The sequence below is a fragment of the Macrobrachium nipponense genome, chromosome 24 (assembly GCF_015104395.2).
Source record: "Macrobrachium nipponense isolate FS-2020 chromosome 24, ASM1510439v2, whole genome shotgun sequence".
Classification (NCBI taxonomy): domain Eukaryota; kingdom Metazoa; phylum Arthropoda; class Malacostraca; order Decapoda; family Palaemonidae; genus Macrobrachium; species Macrobrachium nipponense.
The window spans coordinates 53,945,555-53,965,557 of NC_061091.1; the positions used below are offsets into that span (position 1 = coordinate 53,945,555).

Genomic DNA, 20,003 nt, shown 5'->3' on the forward strand with positions numbered 1-20,003 from the left:
GTAGCGCCTGATGTTCGATCCCAGGCTACCTTGGATCGCGCCAAGAGAGAAGTCTTACGGCAATGCTTCTCGTCTTCGCCTTCTCCTTCGCCCAAACGTGGTTGGAGCTCCTCGGAAGCTTCTCGGCCGTCGAAGAGAGCCTGGCAGGCGTTCCTTTCACCGCTATCCCCCTCCAGCGCCTGAAGTTTTTTCGAAGATACCTGGATTGGATGTGAAGAAACCGAGGATTTCTTTGGAGTTTCGCTCTCCTAGTAAGGATCGAGCTGCGTCTCCCGTGAAGGACTTTGTTAAGTCTCCTACAGTGTGTTGGCTAGTAGGCAGGCGCAGATTACGGCTCTGGCTGACTCCTTGATTGTGATTCTGGTCGTAGGAAGGACGTCTCGCTCCCGGTAAAGAAGTCCAGGCGCTCTTCTCCAGGCTTACGCTATTCGTCAGTAACCGCCCTCTCTCCAGGAGTGGGATCGTAAGTACGAGGCGCTCTTCAAAGGACAGGCGCTCTCCTGCGGACATCGTTTCTCCGTCGGACAAGGGGCATGCTTCCCGTAGACGAGCCTCTCCTGACAGGCGCTCGTCTCGAGACAGGATCTCTAACCCGCTGGCAGACGCCAGGAGCCTGGTAGGCGTTTTTCTCATGGTAGCCGCTCTCCTTCAGGCTTTCGCTCTCCTGTGACCAGACGCTCTTTGGTAGACAGGCGCTTCTTCTCCTGCAGACCGACCTCGCTTAGCAGGCACCCCAGAGCCTGGTAGGCCGCTTCTTCTCCTTCAAGGCGCCTCCTTCTCCCGATTTTCGCTCTCCTTGAGTTAGGCGCCGGGAATCTGTCAGACGCTTCTCGCCTGGTAGGCGCTCGTCGCCAGAGATCGCTCTCCTTGCAGCAGGCGCAAGAGCCTGATAATCGCTTTCCCGCATGACAGGCGCTCTTCGCCAGGCAGCCGCTCTCCTTTAGACAGGCGCCAGGAGCCTGATAGACGCTTTTCGCCTAATAGGCGTCTTGCCTAATAGGCGCTCTTCGCCTAATAGGCGCTCTTCGCCTGATAGGCGCTCTTCGCCAGATTTTCGCCCTGCGTTCGTTAGGCGCCAAGAGCCTAGAATACGCCCTCATCCTGACAAGAAGGAGTTTTCAGGCAGAAGCTCAACGGAAGTTATAACTTCCCCGGTTAGATGTCAGAGTTCTTCCAGACGTTCTTCCAAGGATGGACTCTCGGCTGAGGACAAGACAGCCTTTCATCGTAAGGATCGTGAAGGATCTTCGGCGGAAGAAGAACAGGATCCCTCGGAAGAAGAAATTCCTAAAGATTCCTCCGTTTCTTCATACAGCGTTTTGACGGACCTGTGCTTCAGGAATTTGGAGACGCCCTTTCTCCTGTCGCCCCGCCCTCGCCTCTTTCGTTATTTTCGACTTCGAAAACTTCGAGGTTTCATCCTGTGTCAGGATGAAGCCTGCAATCTCTATGAGAAGGCGCTTAGAGGTTTTGGTGAGTGGCTTCTTTCGAAGGAAGAGAAAGGGAAGACGATGTTTCTCTTTCCCTCCTTCTAAGCTTACTGGGAAACTAGGATTCTGGTATGAATCGGGAGAACCCTTGGGCCTCGTTCTTCCATCCTCGGCAGACTCGGACTTCTCTTCACTGGTGGATTCCTCTCGACGCTCTGCCCTCATGTCTGCTAAGACGACATGGGGGATGAAATGAGCTTGACCACCTGTTGAAGGGAATGTTCCGAGTCCTGGAGGTGTTTAACTTCCTAGACTGGTCTTTGGGACGTTTTGGTCCAAGAAGACGCAGACCCCGGATTCCATTTCTCCTGAGGATCTTATCAAGTGTTCTCACGTGTATGGACAAGGCAGTGAGGGATGGATCGAGTGAAGTAGCTTCACTTTCGGAGCGGGAGTGATCAAGAAGAGATCTGTGTACTGTTCGTTCCTGACGAAATCAGTATCGCATGCTCAGAGAGCCTCTCTCCTGTATTCTCAGCTCTCTCCTCAACTCTTCCCTAAGAAGATCGTTCAGGATGTTTCTTGTGCCCTTTCAGCTAAGGCTACACAGGACATGCTAGCCCAGTCTACAGGAAGCCTCACTCTTCTTTCCAGCTAAAACCAAGAGAGAGACTCCAGTTAGGCAGGAGCCCTTTCGAGGAGTCCTCCTGCCAGAGCTTCTTCCTCTAGAGGATCTAGACCCACTAAACGAGGGAAGACCTTCTCTAGATCCATCAGAGGGAAGAAGTAGGATTCAAGTTCTCCAGACATCAGTGGGTGCCAGGACTTCTGGAAGTTTTGCGGGACGTCTGGGGCCAGAAAGGGGCGACAACTGGTCACTCTCGATTGTCGCAAAGGCTACCTCATTCCCTTCTTATCAAGACCTCCGTTGACGACGACTCCGAGGAGTTGGTAGCCAGTACAAGGACCCCATCATGAATCAAGCCCTCTCTCTAGCAGTAGATCTTATGCTGGAGAAGGAGGCGATAGAACTAGTGAAAGATCCTCATTCTGCGGGTTTTTACAACAGACTGTTCCTAGTTCCCGCCAAGAGCTCAGGAGGATGGAGACCGGTTCTGGATGTAAGCGCCCTGAATGTCTTCGTAGAAAAAAGGAAGTTCGCCATGGAGACAACTTCTTCAGTGTTGGCGGCTCTTCGTCCAGGGGACTGGATGGTGTCCCTAGATCTTCAGGACGCTTACTTCCATGTGCCTATCCATCCTTCTTCACGGAAGTTTCTGAGATTCATGATGGGAGGGAAGATCTTCCAATTCAGGGCCTTGTGCTTCGGCCTTTCGACAGCCCCTCAAGTTTTCACGGGTTTAATGAAGAATGTAGCGCAGTGGCTACATTTGGAGGGAGTGAGGCTGTCTCTCTATCTAGACGTTGGCTGATCAGAGCAAGCTCACAAGAAAGATGTCTGGAGGACCTACAAAAGACACTGACTTTAGCAAGTTCACGTTGGGGCTTCTGGTGAACTTCCAGAAGTCACATTAATCCCCAGTCAAGAGCTGATATATCTGGGGATTCGGATGGTTTCTCCGGATTTTCGGGCATATCCGTCACCAGAGAGGATTGCTCGTTGCCAAGAGAAAAAACTAACGACCTTCCTAGAGAAAGATGCATGCACAGCGAGGGAGTGGATGAGTCTGTTGGGGACACTTTCCTCGCTGGAGCAATTCGTTTCTCTAGGAAGGTTGCATCTCAGACCTCTCCAATTTTTTCCTTTACCGGAACTGGAGGTGTCTCTCTCTAAACCGGAATTCTCCTTCAGGATATCAAAAGGAATCAAGAAGGACCTTCTGTGGTGGACAGATCCTCTCCGATTTGCAGAAGGTCTGTCTCTGTACATGCCAAACCCGAACCAAGTATTGTTTTCCGACGCGTCGGAGACGGGTTGGGGTGCGACCCTAGGGTCAAGAGAAGTGTCAGGCACCTGGGAGGGGGAACAGGTGTCCTGGCACAATCAACAACAAAGAGTTGATGGCAGTGTGGTTGGCGTTAAAAGCCTTCGAGCCCCACGTCCGAAATGCTATAGTTTCAGGTCAACTCGGACAACACCACAGCCTTGGCTTACATAAGAAAGCAGGGGGGGGCGGGGGGGGACACTCTTTCTCCCTGTACGAAACAGCGAAGGACTTGCTGTTGTGGTCCTCAGGCAGGAAGATCGTTCTCCTCACCAGGTTCGTACAGGAGAAAGGAATGTCAGAGCCGATCTCCTGAGCAGGAGGAATCAAGTGCTTCCCCTCTGGAGTGGACTCTGCACTCAGAAGTTTGCCAGGACCTGTGGAGGTTATGGGGCAGACCTCATATCGACCTTTTTGCGACAGCAAAGAACAGAGAATAGACCTCCAATGCTCCCGATCTCGACCCCCCCACGGCAGGAGCAGTGTCAGTCGATGCTTTCCTTCTAGACTGGAGAGGTCTGGACGTCTATGCTTTTCCTCCATTCAAGATTCTGAGTCAAACACTCAGAAAGTATTTGCGGCCTCGGAAGCGACAAGGATGACGCTGGTAGCTCCATTCTGGCCGGCCCAAGATTGGTTCACAGAGGTACTGGAATGGCTGGTGGACTTTCCAAGAGCTCTTCCACAAAGAGTAGATCTTGCTCAGACAACCCCACTTCGACAGGTATCACAGAAACCTCCCGCTCTCAATCTGACTGGCTTTCGACTGTCAAAAGTCTTGTCAGAGCGAAGGGGTTTCCAGCTAAGGCAGCGAAGGCTATCGCATCAGCAAGAAGGCCCTCTACCCTTAGTGTCTACCAGTCGAAGTGGGACGTCTTTCGCCGTTGGTGCAGAAACCAGAAGCTTTCCTCTTCCAGTACCTCTGTGACCCAAATCGCAGATTTCCTGGTTTTTCTCAGGGAAAAATGCGGTCTTGCAGTTTCGACCATCAAAGGATATCGGAGCATGTTAGCAGCTGTGTTTAGGCACAGGAATTTAGATATCTCCAACAACAAAGATCTACATGATCTGCTAAGATCTTTTGAAACTTGCAAGAAACCCTCGTCTCAAATTCCGAGCTGGAACCTGGATGTGTTCTTCGTTTCCTGAGTCCTCGAAGTTCGAACCTCCCCAGTCATCTTCTTTCAAGGATCTTACGAAGAAGGCTTTGTTTCTTTTGGCTTTAGCATCTGCCACAAGAGTTAGTGAGCTTCATGCTCTAGAAGGAAGGGTAGGTTTCAAAGGAGATTCCGTGATTTGTTCCTTCCTTCCTTCTTTTCTAGCTAAGAACGAGAATCAAATCCTGGCCAAGGAGTTTTGAGGTTCCAGGCTTAGCTCCTGGTAGGGGAAGAGCCAGAAAGAACTCTTTGCCCTGTAGGACTTTAAGATACTACCTCCAGCGGAAAGAAGTCTCTTAAGGGCATTAAGGACAGACTTTGGTGCTCTGTAAAGGATCCCAGTAGACCATTGTCTAAAATGCTTTGTCCTTCTTATTAGAAGCCTCGTGAAGGAAGCACATTTGGCTTGCGGTGAGGATCACTTCAAGCTTTTGAAAGTCAAGGCTCACGAGGTAAGAGCCATTGCGACGTCCTTGGCTTTCAACAAGAATATGTCACTCCAGAATCTGATGAAAGCAACATTCTGGAGATGCAATTCAGTATTCGCGAACCACTACCTTAGAGACGTCAAGATTACTTACGAGAAGTGCTTCGCGTTAGGCCCGTATGTATCGGCGGATTCGGTGCTGGGGCAGGGAGCTGAAGCAATAATCCTTTGTAAATTTTTTCCTTTTTTCCCCTATTGTTTATGGTTGTTTGAAGAGGATGCGGGTAGGCATCTCTTTTCTATTCGTATTGCTAACATTAGATGGGTTAGGTGTCCTGTTGTTGCTAGAGCTCCCTGCATTGGTAGTGGTAAGGCCTGTCATTTAAGAGGGCGAATCCCCATTGACATGATCCGACTTGGATTCTACTGAGTAAGTGGATATCAAATCCCTTCGGTAGACCCAAAGAGTCTTTTCAGCTGTAGGTCACGCCCTCGCTGTAGCTCTTCAGGCTTTGCAGACTAATAGACAGTAACTATGAAGTCTTCAGCCTTATCAGGTAAGAACCAAGGTTTTGTTAGTATCCTACAACAGATGTTGTTTCCCCTTTTTCCTTGTTAGCTCTGTCTTTTTCCCTCCACCAAGGGTGTCAATCAGCTAAGTATATATCTGGCAGGAAAGTTCATGTACAAAAATGATATTTCTGGGCTCAGCTCGTGTCGCTGCGCGAAATATCCTTTAATCCATTATTTCTAGGGTAAATGTACTAACACATACCAGAGAATAAATAAATAAAGAAAAAGGTCAGTACAACTGACTCGCTCAACCCTCCAAGAGGGTCTCCGTATGAAACACTATGGCGAGTGAGACCACTACCACGAGCCGCTTGCCATAGAAATCTCCCACTACAAAATCCCACAAGAGGGGAGCCGACCCCCAGAGTGGGCAGCAGCTCTACTACTCCATCCCATGCTGCCGACTGCTGCGCCTCTGTGGCCATCCTTTTCAGTTAGCGCACACTGTATACACGTCCCTTTTTTGCTCTGTGTTTTTTGTGCCCTTATTTTTGGATTATTTACTTATCATGAGCGTGCAGCCATCGCAGCAGCTAAGTAAGTACTCAATGTTTATTGCTATTTGGTTTTTTTCCGTCCTTGAGCCAGTATTTGCCGTTTTTTAGGTATAAATACGAACTCTAGGTCGGAAGCATGGCAGCATGGTTCTGCCTCGTGGCGGGTTCGTTCTTGGTCTTCCATACCCAGAACCTTCCCTTACTTTAGTACGCTCTATTTTTAGTCATCCTATTTGTTTTAGGGTACAGTCTACGCGGTTTATGTCATGCATGCATGTCTTTTTACCTTACGTAGGCTCCTTCTATCCAGACCCTAGCCACGGCTCTTAGTATCGGCCCCGGCTAGCTTTGAGTGGTAGACTTTCTTTCGGGTTAGTCGTACACTCCTGGATTGTTTCTCCTACTATTTTGTTTTCTTTCTTTCATGTTTATTTGATTTATGATGTTTTTGTTAGTGTAGGCGTCTGGCTTCATCTAGCCTAGGTTTTGGCCCATAGGGCCCATGCGCTACCGCTCTTTCAGTTCGGTTGCTTCCTTATAGCTTCTCTCTGATCAGCCGGTTGTGTATTCTAGGCCTTATCGTTTCATTGTTTTGTTGTTACCGCCCACCCCGTGTCACTACGTGATCACGGAGCAGCCAGCAGCTGTCCAGTCATCTCCTCCTCCCGCTCTTCCATAAGGGCCGGGGGGGAGGGTTTGGTCTGCCCACGCTCGCTCCCGCATACCCGAGCCTGCTCCCTCCCTCCCTCCCCCCAGGCGGAGGGAGTAGAGGGTGGGACGGGACCCAGACTGGACTCGACCTCTCCAGCTTCTCGGTCCGGCCGGATGGCTAAGGGGGGGGGACTGGCCCTTCCCCCTCCCCCCCTCCGTCGCTTCTCCGTCGCTCTCCGTTTTGCTAGCGCGAGTCTGTGGTTCCCTCTCGCCCTTTCCCTTACCTTACTGGGCTCCTTTTCTACCGGAGCTCCGGCATCCAAGTGGAAAGGTGCTAGTCCACCCCGCAGGGTGGACTGAGGCATACAGTTGGTCTCTACTAACCCCTCCGTCGCGCTGAAAGTCGCGACACACACGCTCCGCCACGCACTGGACTTATCCGGTACGTTCGATTTTATAGGTTTAAGAATCAGTTATGTTTAAACTAGTAAGTTTATCTTAAGCTACCTTAAAACCATCCCCCCTCCCTTGTCTGCCTCACCGGATTTCTCTCCGGGGTTATAGCCTATTCAGGCGTTAAGGAGGGGTTATGCCCAAATTTTTTCTGAGCTCCGGCATGCAGCGGAGTTTCTTCTGTCCTTTAGCCTGTAAGTGATAGCCTTTAAGATGCTCATGTGTCTTTTCACTTACAGACCACCACTGTGAGCATCCGGGGATGCGCCGCCACGCTTCAAGACCCCCTGTGGACATGAAGTTTGCCGTCCAATGCTCCATGCGCGACTCCGCACGGGGGAACCTCCAGGTCTGGTATCACACGAGACCACTGTTTTATGAAATCTGGTGAGTCCAGCTCTTAGACGGAGTAAGTATTTTCCAACTCCGTTATCCAGTCCCTACTTCGTTATAGTTCTTAGTTTTAAAAAATTCAAAATCTTTCTTAGACTTTTTAAAGATAAAAATACAGGGGATTTCGCATCCCCTATAATTTTAAGTGAAGCTTTTAATTTACTTTTAGTTTTAAGTTTAATCTTAAAACTAAAACAATAAATACCCTCTCTTCCAGGCTCCGGCTGTGAAGGACACCGCACTGGCAACCCTGGCGGGCCTGGGTCGGCGGTTTTGGGAAGAACGCCGCCAAGGGTATGCCCTACATTCTCGAGAAGAGGTTGGCGGTCCTGATCTTCCCCCGGAGGCAAGTCAACGGGGCTACGTCGACCCAGCAGAGGCGGTCCCCGACTATTGCGTTCATTCAACAACAGCTCGCTGCCTCGTTGACGGATCCAGGCCTGGACATCTCCATCGGAAGTCGCGACATTAGATCTTAATATTGAACCCATGGTGGGTGTAGACGACCTGTTGGTCGAGGTGAGTACGTTGGACGCCCAAGGGATGCCCTTGGGTGCCACTGGATCTTCTACCCCTGCAAACTCTCCATCCTTCCAAGGCTTTACAGTACGAAACTGTATACTTCTCCTGATGCTTCCGTTAGACCTAAGGTCAAAGGACAAGCGGTAAAAAAACCTTGACTAAGACGTCGTCGTCGTCTAAAAAGACGGCGTCGGCGTCATCATCATCTCGTAAGTCTCCGGCTAAAAACCCCGGAGCAGAGAGGTCTAAAGCTTCTGGGTCCGGCTCCCAAATCCTCTAGGAGTAGATCCTCCAGGGAGAGATCACACACTCCAGCAGAGTCAACCGTTCCACTACCTTTGGTTCCGGTTCAGAGCCACCCGTCCACCTCCGCAGCAGCTACGGCTTTGGATCCCAACACTGGCCTGTTGCAACAAGTGGGCGATCTGGTGGGGTCTCTGAAAACCAGTATGGAACAGATGTTTCTCCCGGTTTTGTCTGATAGGATCAGCTCCCAGGACAACATTATAGCCGGACTGAGCCAAGCTCGCTAGCTTCTCCCCCACCTTTCAGCACAGGGGGAGCGCAATTTGCCCCCGTATGACTCTCTACCTCCGTTCAGTATGAACAATCCTTGGAGAGTAGCGTCATACGCCCCCTTCCAGGACGGGCTTATTTCTATCCCGGAATGTGGAACTCGGAGGATTGAAGACTTCGAGTTCTACCCGGAAGACCTTCAGCCTCCGTTCATCGGCTACGCCAGGCTCACCACCTCTGCCATGACTCGAGACGATAAGGTACCGAAAGAGACAGTCCTCTATTCACGAGACCAGGCTCAGAGAGAATGGCTCAGGTGTCTAGAGGACATGGACTGTTTCCAACACGAGAATACAGCCATTTAAGAGTCCTTTCACAATCTTTACAATGGAAGAGAGTACCCCGCTCCCTTTTCTTGACAAAGATTGCTACGGTTACCATTCCAGTAGCCCAGAAGGGGGATTCGTTGCCTTCAGCTGAAAGAAGCGGAACACCCTACGTCTCCTTGACTTCCCTCAGCCGGTGAGTTGTGGGAAGATCTGCCCAACACTTTTTCTGCGGGCAAACTCAAACCAGACTGTGCTATGGAGCAGTTTGGTGAGAAGCTGCCTAGACTTCCGGATAGCCTCATTCAGGCAGAATTTTGATGCCAAGTCTAGGCTGGCCAGGTCTATCAATACCATGGCCATGACCGAGGTGGCTACCATTTCCTATGGTTCGGAGCCTCTTTTTAAGCTTCTCACCAAGTCTCTGACTCAAACGGTGCAGTCTGATATGTTCGAGTTCGCCACGCTAGAGAACAAACTGTAGGAAACATGTCCTCCAAGAAGCAACGATTCGGCATGAACCGAATAAGTTGCTTGCATCGAACATCTGGGGAGCAGACCTCTTCCCAGATGCGATGGTGAAGGAGGTCCAGGCAGAGGCTACAAGGCTGAACCAAAGCCTTAAAGATCGTTGGGGTCTTTACGGCCAAGAGACGCCAAGATCAAGTGGTCAGCAGGTAAGGCTCAGAAGAAACCCAGACGTTTCCAGCCTTACCAAAAGAAACAGCCCCGCTTTACCCAGCCGGTTCCAGCTGTCCCGTTGGTGCAAGCTGCCCAACCTTCTACCTCCAAGGCTCAATCGCAGCCGATATATGTCATTTCCTTTCCCCCCAGCCTCAACCCTCCACCTCTTACGCTCTCTCCCCAGCCTTCAATCAAGTCTTCGAGGGCCAGGCTTCCCAGAAGTTATGACCGCTCGGGTAAGGGAGGCAGAGGTAAACGATCCTTTCGTCAGAGAGGATCGGAGGGTCCTTTAATAGAGGAAAGCATTTCAGGGAGGCCGCGGAGGCTACCAACACCAATGAGGACTTTCAGGTAGGAGGGAGGCTGTTTCACTTCCGCCACCGTGGAATTTCAGCAAGTGGGGCGCAAAGCATTGTGTCAAAAGGCCTGGGTGGAGTTGGTAGCGAACCCGCCCCCATCCAGACCTTTCCGCCAACTTCGCCATCCAAAGAATTGACGGAGTATGCGGAGGACCTCCTTCAGAAAGGAGCTATAGCGAGAGTCAACAGGTTAAAGTTTCAAGGGCGCTTGTTTCAGCGTTCCAAAGAAGGCTCACAAAAAAGAAGAGTAATCTTAGACTTGTCCCGCTTAAACTTAGCCATTCGCTGCGACAAGTTCAAGATGCTCACGATCTCGCAGGTACGGACCTTACTTCCCCGTGGGGCCGTCACCACCTCTATCGATCTTACAGACGCTTACTATCATATCCCTATTGCAAAGGCACTTCCGTCCGTATCATCGGGCTTCAAGATTAGGAGATCAGGCATTCTCCTTCAAGGTAGTTCCTTTCGGGCTCAACGTAGCACCCAGGGTGTTCACGAAGTTGGCGGAAGTGGTAGTTCAACAACTAAGATCGCAGGGGTTATGGTAGTAGCGTATCTCGACGATTGGTTAATCTGGGGCTCCAACAGTCGAGGAATGCCACAAAGCAACACTGAAACAGTCATTCAGTTCCTGGAATATCTAGGCTTTCAAGATAAAAACCAGGACCAAGTCAAGACTCACTCCAGAGTCAAACTTTCAGTGGCTGGGCATTCAATGGAATCTATCCTCCCATACTCTGTCGATTCCATCAGCCAAGAGGAAGAAATAGCGAAGTCAGTAAAGCAATTTCTGAGTCACAAACTTGCGTCAAGAAGAACCCAGGAAAGGATCCTGGGTTCACTCCAGTTTGCATCAGTGACAACATCTTGATGAAAAGCCAAACTGAAAGACCTAACCAGAATCTGGCGCTCACGAGCAAATGTCAGGTCCAGGGACAAATTATCCTCAGTCCCTCAGATTCTACGGAATCGACTACGCCCGTGGGCAAAAGTCAAGAACTTATCAATATCAGTGCCCCTTCAGTTTCCTCCTCCGGGGATTACCATTCCACATAAACGTACTGGAAGCAATGGCAGTGTTCTTGACTCTAAAAAGGTTACGTCCGCCGAAGTACTCCCACATAAAGCTAGTCTTAGACAGCGCAGTGGTAGTCCATTGTATAAACAGGGGAGGCTCAAAGCACGTCATCTAAATCATGTCCATGGTAGCCATCTTCTCCGTACGGACAAGTTCAGTTGGCACCTCTCCTCCACCCATATAGCTGGAGTGAGAAACGTCATAGCAGATGCTCTATCCCGATCGGTACCTCTAGAGTCAGAATGGTCACTGGACAGCAGTTCGTTCCAATGGATTCTTCAGAGAGTTCCAGGCCTACAAGTGGATCTCTTCGCATCCCAAGCGAACCACAAACTCCCGTGTTATGTGGCCCCCAACCTGGACCCTCTGGCCTATGCCACGGACGCCCTGGCCCTAGACTGGAACAACTGGGAGAAGATTTATGTCTTCCCTCCAGTGAATCTTCTCATGAGGTACTGACAAACTCAGGACATTCAAGGGTCAAGTGGTCTCTAGTTAGCCCCAGACTGGCCGAAGAGCAATTGGTACCCTCTAATTCTGGAACTGGGTCTTCGTCCTCTTCGAATTCCCAGTCCCAGGCTCTCCCAGTCAGTGCAAACGAAGACTGTGTTCGCTTCCTCAGGAATTCTCAAAACCCTAACTTTATGGATTTCATGAAGTTTGCAGCGAAAAGAGATGCGAATATTGACCCTCAAAATATTCTCTTCTTGGAATCTGATAAAAGGGATTCAACTTTGAGACAGTATGACGCAGCTGTCAAAAGTTAGCAACCTTCCTGAGAGAATCAGATATTAGAATCATGACAATCAATTCAGCTATATCCTTTTTCAGATCTTTATTTGAAAAAGGCTTAGCAGCTAGCACCATTACGACAAACAAGTCAGCCTTGAAAAAGATTTTCAATTTGGTTCAACATAGACTTGACAGACTCCTACTTCTCGTCTATTCCCAAGGCTTGTGCTAGACTTAGACCTTCTGTAAGGCCTACGTCAGTATCATGGTTCTTAAATGATGTTCTAAAGCTGACTTCAGAAACTGATAATGACACATGTTCATTTATAATGCTCTTAACGAAAAAACTCTATTTTTATTAAGCTTGGCTCAGGAGCTAGAATTTCAGAACTGTCGGCATTACCAGAGACCCGGATCATATTCAATTTCTCCCCACAGGGAAGTGCTACTTTCTCCGGAACGTAGTTTTATAGCAAAGGATGAAGATCCTTTGATGAGGAAGGGAACCATGGAAGGTTGTACCCCTTCCACAAGATATATCTCTTTGCCCAGTATCGACCTTACGAGCCTTTCTGTCCAGGACCTCCTCATCCTCATCGGGTCCTCTCTTTAAGAGAGAAAAAGGTGGTACTTTATCTATTAAAGGCATCAGGCAGCAGATCCTGTACTTTATTAAGCAAGCCAATCCTGACTCTTTCCCAAAAGCACATGATGTCAGGGCAGTAGCCACCTCAATTAACTATTTCCAACATATGAATTTCGATGAGTTGAAGAAATATACTGGATGGAAAATCGCTGACAGTATTTAAGCGTCATTACTTAAAGTCCTTGGAAGCTCTGAAATTTTCAGCAGTTGCGGCGGGGTAACATAGTTTCCCCCGACTCTGCTTAATCTTTAGTAGAAGATCCAGTCCTCCTTTCCTTTTACCTGTCTCACCCAACAGTTTGTCTATGCCTGTCAGGTTCAGCTACGTTTACCTTGGGTCTTAGCTGCTCTTATGGTGATATGGTGGGTGTCCCTTATTTTTTTTGCTAGGGGCACTCACAATCGATTGTATGTATTGATTTATTTGATGTGATCCCCTTATTTTTATGCTAGGGGATACATCTTATTTACAATGGTTACGGGTTTTGTATATTAAGTCATATACATTCCCTTCATTTATTATCATTGAAGTTTGTTCTGTTCAAGTTGTTGTTATAATTGCTTTTCAGTTTTTTATACATATCTATACACAGATACTGCTTTTAACATATATTCCATGTAAGCCCTGTATATATGTAAAAATTAAGTTTAATTTTAAGAAATATTATTAGCATTAAGTTTAATTTAAGTAATATTTCTAATTTTGTATCATTGTTGTGTATGTATAGTTTTATTAGCAATTAATATTCCTTCTTTTTATGTTATCTTTTATTTGAGACCCCTTTTTGTTTAGTTGAATTTTCTTTACAATCTTGTGCTATTTCTCTGGTACGATTCTTTTCGCGCAGCGACACGAGCTGAGCCCAGAAAAGGGATTTTGACGTAAGGAAAAATCTATTTCTGGGCGATTGGCTCGTGTCGCCAGCGAAATCCCGCCCTACCCATCCCATCGCTCAAGATTGTCTGCTAACTTCAGGATGGCCACCAGAGGCGCAGCAGTCGGCAGCATGGGATGGAGTAGTAGTAGCTGCTGCCCACTCTGGGGGTCGGCTCCCCTCTTGTGGGGATTTTGTAGTGGGAGATTTCTATTTGGCAAGCGGCTCGTGGTAGTGGTCTCACTCGCCATAGTGTTCATACCGACACCCTCTTGGAGGGTGAGCGAGTCAGTTGTACTGACCTTTTTCTTTATTTATTTATTCTCTGGTATGTGTTAGTACATTTACCCTAGAAATAATGGATTAAAGGATATTTTGCTGGCGACACGAGCCAATCGCCCAGAAATAGATTTTTCCTTACGTCAAAATCCCTTTGTTATTTTACAATAAAGTTTTGTACATACTTACCTGGCAGATATATACGATTGATGGCCCTCCCAGCCTCCCCTCAGGAGACAGGTGGAAGAAAAATTATGACTGGAAAGGGGGATTGGTTTCATACACCTGCCACCCCCAGCGGCGGGTGGGGTAGATCACCTGACCTACCTGTCGCATTTTGCCGCGAGTTTTGAATTCTGTCGTGACGTCAGAGACGTAAGCTAAGTATATATCTGCCAGGTAAGTATGTACAAAACTTTATTGTAAAATAACAATATCATTTTTGGAAAATCTTTTTAACAGTACGTACAGTGATATGTACAATAATTATTACTGTACATTTATCATATTGTTGTTATTGGTTGTTTGTGATTGGTGATGAAATGTAAACAAAGCAGTTTTCCCTTTTAGGCGACACATGCAAGAAAAACGTGATATAGAATAGGCCTTGTTATTTTGTTTAGTTTGAATTTCTAGTGAAACAGTAAGTAAAACAGAATTTGTGATAACATCATCTTTACATAACAGTAGTACAGTAATACATCGAGATACGAAATTAATCCGTTCCGAGGCACCCTTCGTATCATGAGGTTTTCGTATCTTGGACCACATTTTACATGTAAAATGGCTAATCCGTTCCAAGCCCTCCAAAAACACCCCAGTAAATTTCATAATAAAGCTAAATTGACCTATAAACAATGAAATACTACAACAATTTGGACCATTCAATGCCTAACTTAATAACGAAATGCAAATTACCTGTAAATAAAAAAGTGTATTAGTGTACATTGTTATACCAAGAAATACTGTACGTAAAATGTGGAAGCTTACCTTTCGAGTGAGGCTATCTCCGAAAGTGGCGGCAGAGGAGGAGGAGGACAAACGGCAGATACGTACGTACGTGCGTACATTTAACTTTATGAAAACACATAAAAAAATGTAAGGAAAACATACATAAACTAAAATTTATGAAACACATCAACAAAACTGTAACACTTAACTTTACAAAAAACTAAAATAAAAATTTTTTTTTTCTTTTTTTGATTTTTAACTTTTTTTTTTTTTTATTTTTTCGTAGTTTTTTTTTTTTTTTTTTTGTTTTTTTTTTTTTTTTTTTTACAGACTTTCAACTTCATCACCACTTTCAACTTTCTGTTTATCACTTGGTTCTTCCTTTTTGCTTTCAACTTTCTGTTTTTCATCACTTGGTTCTTCCTTTTTGCTTACTCCTGCTAATGCTAAAGGCCTCTTTAAAAAACAACGATCCAAGGAAGATTGCTTCTGCCTACTTTTCACAATGTTCCTGAAACGACTCAGGCAAACATCATCGAACTGCGCAAGCATACGACCTGTGTGAGCCTTTTCGGGGTGTCTTTTTCTATAAACGATTGCACTTTATGAAAAGCGGCAATCTCCCACAAGGCCAGCGCGTTGTGTTCATTAACGGCTGCCCGTCTTGATAATTATCTACTAATTGTTGCACCTCATGACTCTGTTGGCCCTGGTGTCCATCAAAACCCTGTTCAACCAAATGCACTCTCTGCAACTGATTTGGGTACTGAATGTTCGGCTGCTGACCTTCAACATAAACTGAAGTGCCTTGATTATACTGGTATGCATGTTGTAAATGATTGGTCAACACCCTCTGTTTAGCAGGGAGTGGAGATTCTACCAACCATGCAAAGTTTCCAGTTATCCCATGAGAGAGACCTTGATCACTTATCCCATGTGAGAGATCTTGGTCACTTATCCCATGAGAGAGATCTTGGTCAATACACATGACACAAACACCTTCACAATGTCAACTCTGACTAGTAGATTCAGAAACAGTTGACGATCCCGAAACGAATACCGCGTGCTTACAATAACAATGCTGGTACGAAGTGGACGAGGTAGGCACGCCACCACGTATACGTACATAGATGCATGATGGGAGGGATGCTGGCCAATAGGAGAGAAGGATCTCATGGCCGCGACTAGCATCAGGAACCAATGGGAGCGCAGGAGGATGGTGGCGAGTCTACTAAGTTGGCGGCGCGTGAGTTTCAAAATTGTTATCGGTGGTTCGGGCGAATCTCAGACTTTACAGAAACTTTTCGTATCTTGAAAACTTTTCGTATGTAGAGCCGTTAAATTTTTCGTATTGGCTTTCGTATCTCGAGTTTTTCGTAAGTTGAGCCTTTTGTATCTCGAGGTACCACTGTACTATTTCATAACATACCTGTTTTTGCAAAAGCTAGCCTATACACAGATGGTTTTGTAATTTAGCAATTGTCTTATACTACAGATGTGAGATAAATTTTTTACTTCGTTTTATGTAAATGTTGCCTTATACATGGAAATATTCGGTAATCTGTCATACATACTGTTATCTAAATTTTCCTGTATAGACCTGTAATTATCCACAGCCAAGGCATTTCCAATTTATTTAGCTTTGTCTAGATTATCCTATTTATCAGAAATGTCTCTTGGTCTTTTCCTCTTTTAGCATGAACTGGTAATTATTTGGATTCTAAACTAAAATTCCAGCATGTACTGTACTTGCTGTAGCTAGTACTTGATATTAAAAGCAACATATAGATCCAAAAGTAAGGTGGATGTCATATCTTAGTGTAAGGATTAGTGTTAGTATCTAGCAAGTAATCTGTTAGTGTAGCTTCACTGCTAGTAGTACTTGTGATCTTCTCAGATACCTAATTCTTAACACTAATTTTTGATGTGTATGGAAGAAGCTCCAGCAATTGCATGCATTATTGTGTAATTGTCAAAAGGTTTTCACACTTACCTGTGTATACTATGAGGGTTATTTCAGAGATTTTCTTTAGGTTAGCTTTTGTGTAATTGTTCATTAGTTATAAAAACAGCAAAGATTTCTGGTTCTCTTCAAGGGACTTATTTATGTGGAACTTTTGTTAGTATTATTTATTGAGGAAATATCTAAAGGAACAACCTGATAATGTTTTAAGATAAACTTTGGTCTTTCAATGTTCTGAGTTTAGACAAATGAATGTCAAAATTGATTAATATTGAGTCATTTGGCTGTAGCCTGTCTCCAAATAAGAAAGCCTGGGTTAACTTCATTGGTTTACCTATTATGGTTGATCATGTTGCAGCAGTGTGAAAATTTGTGCTGTTTTTGCTTTGTCTTTGATGGGAAATGTGAAATATGTATTGTAGTTTAGGTTTGAAATTGAGTAAATTGTGAAAGTAATTACCGTTGCCATCTTAGAAGAGATCCCTCCTCTCTCTCAGTCAACTTGGAATGTATAGGAATGATTGACTCCTTGTTGTTTAGACAGTCAGGGTTCGTGTATGCCTGTGAATCTCTCATCAGTTTCTTTAATGAAGAGAGAATGTTTGGCAAATTATACCATTGTGATGGTAGATTGTCTTATTAGTCTTGTAATAAAGTAGTTTGGATTAAAGTACATATGCTCCTGTACTTACAAATGAGTTACATTCCAAACGACTTAGTATGTATGATAACTATAGTTAATACGTACATTACTATTTATGTTTTTTTGTACTAAAACCGAATACATAGTACAAGTGCTGTTACTGTATTTTATAATATTTTAAAAATATTTTCTATACTAAAACCCTTCAATTCATCAAAAAGGATTTTAGCCTTTACCATAATCAGCATGAGGCCAAGCAGTACAGACCTTTTCTCTGATGTTCCATTCAGATACCCAGAAGTTTTTCCATTTCTTCTATTTCCCTCCTCCTTCTCTTAATTATAATTGTTGACTGCATTGGCACAACACTTTTCACATGCTACATAGTTTTGTCTTTGTTCTTCAAAATTGTGCCGATTGTTGAGCATTTCAGCTTATAATGGCACATTACGTGAATCATTTTATCACCACTTCCTAACTTGTTTATTATAGCCACTTTAATTTCCATGGAGATGGCTTGCTGCTTTTTAAATTTACCATTTTCATCGGTGGCCTTGTGTTGGCCAGTAGCCATGATTTATTAATGGATGCGGTAAATATGTCACGATAAATACGCACGAATGAATCTCCGCACGGGAGATGGAATCTTAGCACTAGTGTAGGTACAAAGGAACTGGGATGCATAGTGGCGCCAGCTATTGTAATGTCCAGCCTGGGTAGCTGTAGAAATTGTAACTAAGCTAAGGCAGGCCCTCACAAAATTTGGACTTGTAGGTCTTGGCCCAGAGGGTTCTGAACAATAATTGAATTTATGAGCACTGATGTTTGTATCTTTGGAAGTTCATAAGTTGAAAGTTCGTAAGTAGAGGAGTGTGTGTGTATGTGAATACGTACAGTACTGTTTAACAAGAACTTGTCTTTATGAAATTACTTTTTCTTAGCTGATTAGGGTACCCATGCTTAACAATCATGTAAGTAATGAGAATTATGAAAGAAAATTAATGTTGTAATACACATTTCAGTTTAATTTTTATTATATTGCTTGGTGATTTTCTCCATGCCTGGTTTGGTTGTTTGAATTGGGGACGTTTGACACCAAATGTGGAAGTGGATGTAATCATTATAATCATTATGAGGAATAACTGAAAATCATTTGAGAATACAGTTATTCTCTTGTCATACATTTATTTATCATAGCATCAGATTGAATTGAATGCTGATTTGTGGATTGTAGATTAAAAATGGGATTTTTGGCATTCATATGTTGTTCAGGGATATGCACATATATGAAATTTTCTTTTTTATGTCTATTATGTTCCACAAACTTTACAGTGTATTGCCAGGACTTACATCTCTTTAAACTGAATAGCTCAACATTTCTATTTTTTGTGTTTTAGGAAAGGTACTAAGGCAAGTAGAGTACCAAACAGTATTCATAAACTCCAGACTGCAATAAGTATAGTATATGTCAAGTTTGGAAATGTTTTAAGGCAAACATTATAATTCAAGAATTACTTTTGAGTAATCATTTACTCTGTAGGCCTTAATCCTCTTTTATTTGGAGTTGGAATAATACAGCTATTCAGCTCACAATGTAATGTTTTGAATGTTCACAGATTATAATTTAAGTACTACTATAGTATTTTGTGTACTTATGTATTTAGCCTTTTAAGTTCTGGGAAAGATTTGATGTCAGAGATTTTAATGACAGCCTGGAGCTTGGCTCTGAACTTATGAATTCTGATGTAATACAAGTTATTCTACTTTTAATTCTTTTCCTTTTAATTCTTTTCCCATGACAGGTAGAAAAATTACTGGCATTATGCCCTGGAGAGAGTCATGGTGGGGTGTATCGAGTAGATCAGAGGGGGCAAGATGCAGTGGTTGCCCTGGGTGTCTACTTTCTGGAGTCTGGTTTACAACACCAGTCATCCATACTCCAGTATTTCCTCCGTCTTCTCCGTGCACTTCCCAAGGCAGTTTGGCTGGATGAGAAGAAGTTAAATCCAAGTGACCGTAAGTGCTGTTAAATTCGTAACTCAGATTTTAAACAAAATTTATGGAATGTTAGTACTAATTGAAATTTCTGTCTTATTTAAATGTATTTTATGAAGTTGATGACCAGTATATACAGGACTGAAACAATTTAGAGTTTGGTATTATTTTGTTGTTTGGAACTAGCACTTTGGATTAGACAATTAATACTGTATGAAAGGGAGCCATTGTGATTGTTCAATAAAACTTGTTAATGACAAAATAGAAAGCTATGGTTTATGTAGTTTTGTTTGTTTGTTGTATTTTTTCTGTAACAAGTTTTACTCTACACAAAGAATTAATTTGTTCATGAAACTTACCTGTCAGATATATATATAGCTGTATTTTCTGAAGTCCGACAGAATTTTAAAAACTTCCGACACACGCAGTGGTCGGCCAGGTGGTTAGTACCCATTCCCGCCGCTGGGAGGCGGGTATCAGGAACCATTCCCATTTTCTATTCATAATTTTTCTGTCGCCGGTGCTGAAAACACCTGTTTTCAGTACCTCCGTCTTAGGATTTTGGAAACTTCATTGCCCTAAGTATCCTAATTGTCTTTTGATTTATTTACTTGGATTTGTGGCTAGGCATACGTTATCTTAAATTGATTTGAATTTGATTCATTTTTGCTTAAAATATCTGAATCTAGTTAGGCTAGTTCAGACGGGGTGTCTGCAAAGATAGGTGTGGCTACCGAAAGCTTCGGTAGATCCGCACTTGGTATGTACGAGGGGTATGGGTCTTCCTTCTTTGTTGAGATTTGTCATGTAAGGAGTGTGAGACATGTCTAATTCCGTAAGGAAGACGTATGATTCGTATGTACGCAATTAATCAGTAACAAAAGTCAGGGTAGTGAACCTGCTA

General features: G+C 44.8%; 1 protein-coding gene across 5 annotated transcripts in view; it reads left to right on the plus strand.

Moving 5' to 3' along the window:
* LOC135205641 (phosphatidylinositol 4-kinase alpha-like) overlaps window positions 1-20,003 on the plus strand; it is a 259,138-nt gene that overhangs the window by 26,120 nt on the left and 213,015 nt on the right. For all 5 annotated transcript variants that reach the window (XM_064236454.1, XM_064236453.1, XM_064236456.1 and 2 more), the window contains exon 2: window positions 18,907-19,120. In XM_064236454.1, the coding sequence (XP_064092524.1) occupies window positions 18,907-19,120 (214 nt within the window). The remainder of the gene's footprint in view (window positions 1-18,906; window positions 19,121-20,003) is intronic.